Here is a 7,534-nt window from a genome sequence, read left to right as displayed (position 1 = left end):
GATGATTTATTTAACAATCAAAAGAGCGACTTCATGAATATAAACGTGCTTCACAATGCTTCAGGAATCTCAAGTAGAATAATTTCTTCCCGGAAGAAAATTATTCTGTCCCCAAGAAATCTTAGAAAAATGTGCTTGTCCATAGGGCAAGCAAATTTTTGCTTGTTAAGTTTTTGAGACGATTTGAGATTTGTTTTCTTGTATTACCAAAAATGCTTTTTCTTTTTTATCTTGTTTAGCTTCCTCACAGAAAATTTATCTTCCAGAAAAAAATCCTTGCATTTCTTAAGAGTTAAACCTGGTTGTAAAAAAAACTAGAATTTCAAGATTTTTTTTTTTTGCATTATGAGAAAAAAGATTTTGCTTAAATCTCTAGAAATTTTTGTAGTTTTCTCGTTTTGCTTGAATTTTATTCTACATTTTCTTCCTGTAAGAATTTTTTTCTCCACATAAGAATTGTCCATCGGGTGAGCAACATCAGAAAAAAAAATCATTTTGGTACTGTAGTAATCAAAAACTGATAAGTTACTAGCTTAATGTATATTAGTGTAGTTATTTTATTTGAATGAAAACTATAAATCATAATGTTCGCATGCTAGCATCTTAGATACATCAACTGCAAATCATGTCATCTTGATAATGTATATATAGAAACTATATTGAAAACAGAAATGGTATCGAAGCCTATTAAAGAAATAGTTAACATTGTATACAACAAAACATTGGTTAAGACAATGTATAAGACTGACAGTGGATTACATACTAACTAACCCACAAATCATATTTCCAGCATTTTATCATATAATGCTATAATATAATGTTGTTGAAGAGCAGGTTTTACATCCCAAATATAAAATTACAGCTCATTTCCATGTAATTTCATAGTTGGGATATAAAACGTACTATCCAACAAGATCACTTCAATGTCCATTACAAAAGATAACATATGTTATCTGGAACGTCTGATTGTTTAAAACCATATCCAGTTGATATCCAAGTAATATTTAGCGATATAAGACAAGGTTGTGTAAATATCAGCAAAATGGCTCCATGCTATTTCCTATACTTTGGGGACAATGTATACATTAGAAATACTGGCGATAGAAAATCAGACAGCCCAGTACGGCGGCTGTCAGCCAGACCACAGGCTGGTTCTTGGATCCATGGTTCCCTACATAGAACCCTGTAAAAACAAAGAAGGTTCCCCAAAACAAGCACTGACAATTCGACAGTTGTAAATTACATGCTACGTGCCAGCCTGAAAGTACATTTTAGAGAGATTGCTTGTTTTACGAGGAGTAAGCAGTATGAATATTTCATTGTCTCCTAGTAAGTGAGTAGAGAATTGGTAAAAACAGAAGTACTGCAACTGTAGGAAATCCGGCGTTTTGAACTTCATTTATTCTCAATTTTGCCACACAATAAAAGAGATACAATCATAACAAGAGACAAAAATTGAGGAAGATGTAGCGAACAGGTACCTGTAAGCTGGAGTTCTGAGTATAAATTGAATGGTATAGTCGTCAAAGTGGGAAATGTTTACTCTAAGTTGTAACTAAGCAACGTGCTTAAAGCATAGAGTAGATTATAAAGTTCTTGGGATGAATATCCTGAGGAAAGGTTTTGTACCTGTCTGCTCTCCATACGACACTGGCTCGTTACTCGGAGTGGGGTCGGTTTGGGTGGATGTGTCGTCCTCGTGGCTACATCCCTGCTCGTCCTCTCCCAATGCACAGTCCAGTTGACCGTCACAGATCAGATGATCTTGCACACAGGACGGATCCATAGACCCGGGCAGTCCACAATAGAACGTCGGGCACTCAGCTGTCTCTCCGGAATCGTGGGTAGTTGCGCCTGCGGTTGACGTGATGGTGGCTTGGGTGGACGTGTCGTCCGCCTTGCCGCATCCCAGCTCGTCCTCTCCCAATACACAGTCCAGTTGACCGTCACAGATCAGATGATCTTGCACACATGACAGGTCCGTAGAGCTGGACAGGCTGCAGTAGAACGTCGGACAATGGGCTTCTTCTCCGGAATCTTGCGTAGTTGTGCCTGCGGTTGGTGTGATGGTGGCTTGAGTGGACGTGTCGTCCGCCTTGCCGCATCCCTGCTCGTCCTCCCCTGACTCACAGTCCGGTTGTCCGTCACAGATCAGATGATCTTGCACACAGGACGGATCCGTAGAGCCGGACAGGCTGCAGTAGAACGTCGGGCACTCGGCTGTCTCTCCGGAATCTTGGGTAGTTGTGCCTGCGGTTGACGTGATGGTGGCTTGGGTGGGCGTGTCGTCCGCGTTGCCGCATCCCTGCTCGTCCTCTCCCAATGTACAGTCCGGTTGTCCGTCACAGATCAGATGATCTTGCACACAGGACGGTTCCATAGAGCTGGACAGGCCGCAGTAGAACGTCGGACACTCCGCTGTCTCTACGTAATTTTGCGTAGTTCCTGCGGTTCGCGTGGCGCTGGTTTGGGTGGACATATCGCCCGCGCTGCCATCTGCTCCCCCAGAGGAATATCCGTCCAAGGAAGCCCTATTATATATTATATATATATGTTCGATACAGCCCTGCTCGTCTTCTTCCTCCAAACAGTCCGCGTCACCGTCACAGCTGAACGCGTCAGGGACGCATGACGCGTTACCGTAGACGGATGAACAGTTGTAGCTGCAGGAGCCCCACATCTCGGTCAGAGCCTGCTCAACTGTAGAAACATATATGTATAAGATATGGCATCTAACATTATGCCTATAGAAGACACAAATATATATATATACACACACACACATGCAGAGAGAGAGAGAGAGAGAGAGAGAGGGAGGGAGAGAGAGTTCAAATGACTTGCAGACTCGTACATATCTATTTTGACTTTGACATATGACAAGACAACGTGGAACAGCATACATGTAGTACAACACAACCTAATACAATTTAGCAATACAGCAAAGTGAACTACATCAAAACACAATACAAACAATTGTCTACAATAGCACAACACAAAGCAAGATTTAAAAAAAACTATTTTGCATGATGCATCAAACACCAACCATTAATTGCAAACCTCAATACTTACCGTCACCGGGTCTTTCGTCCTCCCCGTCCGTACAGTCCTTCTGCCCGTCACCCAGCTGACGTGTTGGCAGACAGGTGACGTTGTCTCGGCAGGTGAAAAAGCAGTCTTTGGGCACACCTGTAAATGGAAACACACGAGTCTAAGTCCCTATATCTAGAAGCAACTAGGACTCTACGCATCTTTAAAATTCTTAGTTTTGTAATCCAAGTATAACTACGATTACGCTGTAATACATGTAGTTCTTTTTTTAGGTCTTGAAACACACACACACATATATATATATACGGCATTTTCTGATTTTATCTATTACTAATAAAAGAAGAAATAGAATTAGAAGTGTCCATTGTCAATGCTTGTGGATTTATAAAAACAATAACAAATGGAAAGACATGTTTTTAAACTTACTTGGACATTCCAACTCAATAAAATGAACGCAGGCATTGCTAATGTCATATGCTTACATAGAAAAGGATATCAACATAACGAGTACTTCGCAAGTCTGTCGATTCAACGGATATGTATTTGGTCAACGGACAGTTCTTTCGCAGAGCAATCAAGGCTAACAAAAAATGGAACCTACTGGCACAGTTCTTTTCGTCTGTCCCAAACTGGCAGTCCTCGTTTCCGTCACATACGGAGGTTTGGTTGATGCATGTACGGGTGTACACGTCACACTGCCACAGTCCCTGCTCTGCACACGGCCCTTGGTTTGTGCAACTTTCCTCATCTGAACCGTCTTCGCAATCATTGTATCCGTCACATTGCCTCCATAAAGAGAAACATACTCCACTACTTTTACATTTGAGATCGTATGGGTTGTAGCACTCTTTGCTAGTGCAATTGTCCTCATCTGAACCGTCTTCACAATCATCCAACCCGTTACATTGCCTCCACGAAGAGAAACATACTCCACTACTTTTACACTTGAGATCGTATGGGTTGTAGCACTCTTTGCTAGTGCAATTTTCCTCATCTGAACCATCTTCGCAATCATTGTATCCGTCACATTGCCTCCATAAAGAGAAACATACTCCACTACTTTTACACTTGAGATCGTAGGGGTTGTAGCACTCTTTGCTAGTGCAATTGTCCTCATCTGAACCGTCTTCACAATCATCCAACCCGTTACATTGCCTCCACGAAGAGAAACAAACTCCACTACTTTTACATTTGAGATTATAGGGGTTGTAGCACTCTTTGCTAGTGCAATTTTCCTCATCTGAACCATCTTCGCAATCATTGTATCCGTCACATTGCCTCCATAAAGAGAAACATACTCCACTACTTTTACAATTGAGATCGTAGGGGTTGTAGCACTCCATGCTAGTGCAATTCTTCTCATCTGAACCGTCTGAACAATCATCTTCACCGTCACATTGCCAATGTGGTGCTACACAAATACCACTACTTTCACACTTGAAATACCCGGGAGAGGGGCACTCTTTGCTTGTACAATTTTTCTCATCTGAACCGTCAATACAATTATCCACCCCGTTACATTGCTTCCATTGAGGAAAACAAATACCACTACTTTCACACTTGAAATACTCGGGAGAGGGACATTCAATGCTGGTGCAGTTTTCCTCATCTGAACCATCTAAACAATCGTCAAAACCGTCACATTGCCACTCTGGTGGGACACAAAAACTACTGCTTTCACACTGAAAATATTCGGGCGAGGGACACTCAGTGCCAGTGCTGGGGCAATTTTCCTCATCTGAACCATCTGAACAATAGTCAAAACCGTCACATTGCCACTCTGGTGGGACACATGCCCCACTACTTTCACACTTGAAATACTCGGGAGAGGGACATTCAATGCTGGTACAATTTTCCTCATCTGAACCGTCTAGACAATCAGCCACACCGTCACATTGCCGATGTGGTGCGACACAAATACCACTACTTTCACACTTGAAATCCTCGGGAGAGGGGCACTCAATGCTGGTGCAGTTTTCCTCATCTGAACCATCTTCACAATCGTCAAAACCGTCACATTGCCACTCTGGTGGGACACATGCTCCACTAATTTCACACTTGAAATACTCGGGAGAGGGACATTCAATGCTGGTACAATTTTCCTCATCTGAACCGTCTAGACAATCATCATCACCGTCACATTGCCGATGTGCTGCGACACAAATACCACTACTTTTACACTTAAAATCCTCGGGCGAGGGACACTCAATTCTGACGCATTTTTCCTCATCTGAACCGTCTGAACAATCGTCAAAACCGTCACATTGCCACTCTGGTGGGACACATGCTCCACTACTTTCACACTTAAAATCCTCGGGCGAGGGACATTCAATGCTGGCGCAGTTTTCCTCATCTGAACCGTCTGAACAATCGTCAAAAACGTCACATTGCCACTCTGGTGGGACACAAAAACTACTGCTTTCACACTGAAAATAGTCGGGCGAGGGACACTCAGTGCCAGTGCTTGGGCAATTGTCCTCATCTGAACCGTCTGAACAATCGTCAAAACCGTCACATTGCCACTCTGGTGGGACACAAAAACTACTGCTTTCACACTGAAAATAGTCGGGCGAGGGACACTCAGTGCCAGTGCTTGGGCAATTGTCCTCATCTGAACCGTCTGAACAATCGTCAAAACCGTCACATTGCCACTCTGGTGGGACACATGCTCCAGTACTTTCACACTTGAAATACTCGGGCGAGGGACACTCATTGCCAGTGCTGGGGCAATTTTCCTCATCTGAACCGTCTGAACAATCGTCAAAACCGTCACATTGCCACTCTGGTGGGACACATGTTCCACTACTTTCACACTTGAAATACTCGGGAGAGGGACATTCAATGCTGGTACAATTTTCCTCATCTGAACCGTCTAGACAATCAGCCACACCGTCACATTGCCGATGTGGTGCGACACAAATACCACTACTTTCACACTTAAAATACTCGGGCGAGGGACACTCAATGCTGGTGCAGTTTTCCTCATCTGAACCGTCTGCACAATCGTCAAAACCGTCACATTGCTTCAATGGAGAGAAACATACTCCACTACTTTCACACTTGAGATCGTAGGAGTTGTAGCACTCTTTGCTAGTGCAATCTTTCTCATCTGAGCCGTCTTCACAATCATCCCACCCGTCACATTGCCACACTGGCGGGAAACAAGTGGCACTACCTACACACTTGAAATAGCCTGGTAAGGGACACTCTTTTAACATGCAATCTACCTCATCGGAGCCGTCGGGACAGTTTTCTACTCCATTACACACTCGGGAGAGAGAGAAGCAGCGGTCGTCAATATTACAGCTGAAAACGTCTGGGGACACACAGTCCGGAGTCGTGCACTCTTCATCGGAACCGTCCGGACAATGGGACCGGAACCCGTCACACCGCTGGCTTAGATGGACGCAGTCGTCGGTCGTCTTGCATGCAAAGGTAGAGGACGGGCACTCTACGGTTATGTTGGCAGCACGAGTGAGGGAGGCATGCTCGATGGACAGCAGGCATACAAAAAGAAGCAAGCCAGTGGCCATGATTGGATTTTGGGTGAAGAAGGACAGTGGCATTCCGCGTACCGAGGTTATGTTAAGCCGGCTTTACAATTCATGCGGACGCCGGCCGAATTTGTAGCTCGGTCAGAGTTCGCCGAATTTCAACATCGCCCGAGTATCGGCTGTATTTTTCGCTGAAAATCTGCCCCCTTTACAAATAGACGGAGCCCGTCCGACGTCCGTCCAACACAACTGATTATAATTTGTTAATGAGATTGTACTATGTCTTGAACGTGGACGAAGTCAGAACTGACTAACCTTGTAAAAAGCCAATATTTGTGTCAAATGTAATTTCTGAGTTGCGGAATATATGTAGGGCATGAGTGGAGTGGACGGGCACGCTGAAAACAATAATATCAACTGGAATGTTGTGATACACCAATCCGAAAACCACCACAAGAGCCACAAAGTGAACAGACCAGTCTTATTCAACATAATACAATAATTTAGACAAAGCTGAAATCGGGCAAACCTCGGGCGAACCTTGGGCGAACCTCGAGCGAAGGCCGGCAAACGCCGTCCGAGTCACACATCCAAACCTATAGCAAAAAAGAAATAGGAAGTATTGTCTTCGTGTCCAATTGCCTTACATTATAAAAGGTACGTAGCTTTCTTAAGTTCATACAGTAGTCTTTTTGAATCTTATTTTTCGGAACAAATTGTTTACTAAAGATGAAAGCCAAAAACAAAGGCACGTGTTCAACACAGGTGTCAAATTGATTAGGACAGGCTCCGGTCAAGCTCCGGTCGAGCTACACGCAACCCATTGACGAGCTCTCCGAGCTCAACGCTCACCGCCGAGGCCTCGCTGATATTAAGCGCAGGCCGAGCTGCCCCGCAAACGCCGGCCGAGCTGCTAAAAATCGGTCGAGGCCCGCATAATCGCCCAAACGCCGGTCATACTCCGGCCGAAAATGTCCATTTGGTGCTCGCCA

At 44.1% G+C, this 7,534-nt stretch overlaps 1 protein-coding gene across 1 annotated transcript; it reads right to left on the bottom strand.

The window, feature by feature from the left end:
- Positions 1 to 1,085: 1,085 nt before the first annotated feature.
- On the bottom strand, positions 1,086 to 6,581 carry LOC118408725 (low-density lipoprotein receptor-related protein 2-like). The gene is made up of 4 exons (XM_035809577.1): positions 3,650 to 6,581; positions 3,070 to 3,186; positions 1,630 to 2,700; positions 1,086 to 1,183 (listed from the first exon to the last, which is right to left on the bottom strand). Exons 1-4 carry the CDS (start codon positions 6,579 to 6,581, stop codon positions 1,086 to 1,088), a joined length of 4,218 nt encoding a protein of 1,405 aa, XP_035665470.1.
- Between the last annotated feature and the right edge of the window lie 953 nt (positions 6,582 to 7,534).

The sequence above is a fragment of the Branchiostoma floridae genome, unplaced genomic scaffold (genome assembly GCF_000003815.2).
Source record: "Branchiostoma floridae strain S238N-H82 unplaced genomic scaffold, Bfl_VNyyK Sc7u5tJ_377, whole genome shotgun sequence".
Taxonomy (NCBI): Eukaryota; Metazoa; Chordata; class Leptocardii; order Amphioxiformes; family Branchiostomatidae; genus Branchiostoma; species Branchiostoma floridae.
This window is presented reverse-complemented; position numbering and strand designations above follow the sequence as displayed.

Coding starts and splice junctions, on each gene's coding strand:
- LOC118408725 (XM_035809577.1), bottom strand. CDS start 6,581: ATGGCCACTGGCTTGCTTCTTTTTGTATGCCTGCTGTCCATCGAGCAT. Junction 3,187..3,649: donor AGACGAAAAGAACTGTGCCA/GTAGGTTCCATT, acceptor TTCCATTTACAG/GTGTGCCCAAAGACTGCTTT. Junction 2,701..3,069: donor GGACGAAAGACCCGGTGACG/GTAAGTATTGAG, acceptor ATGTTTCTACAG/TTGAGCAGGCTCTGACCGAG.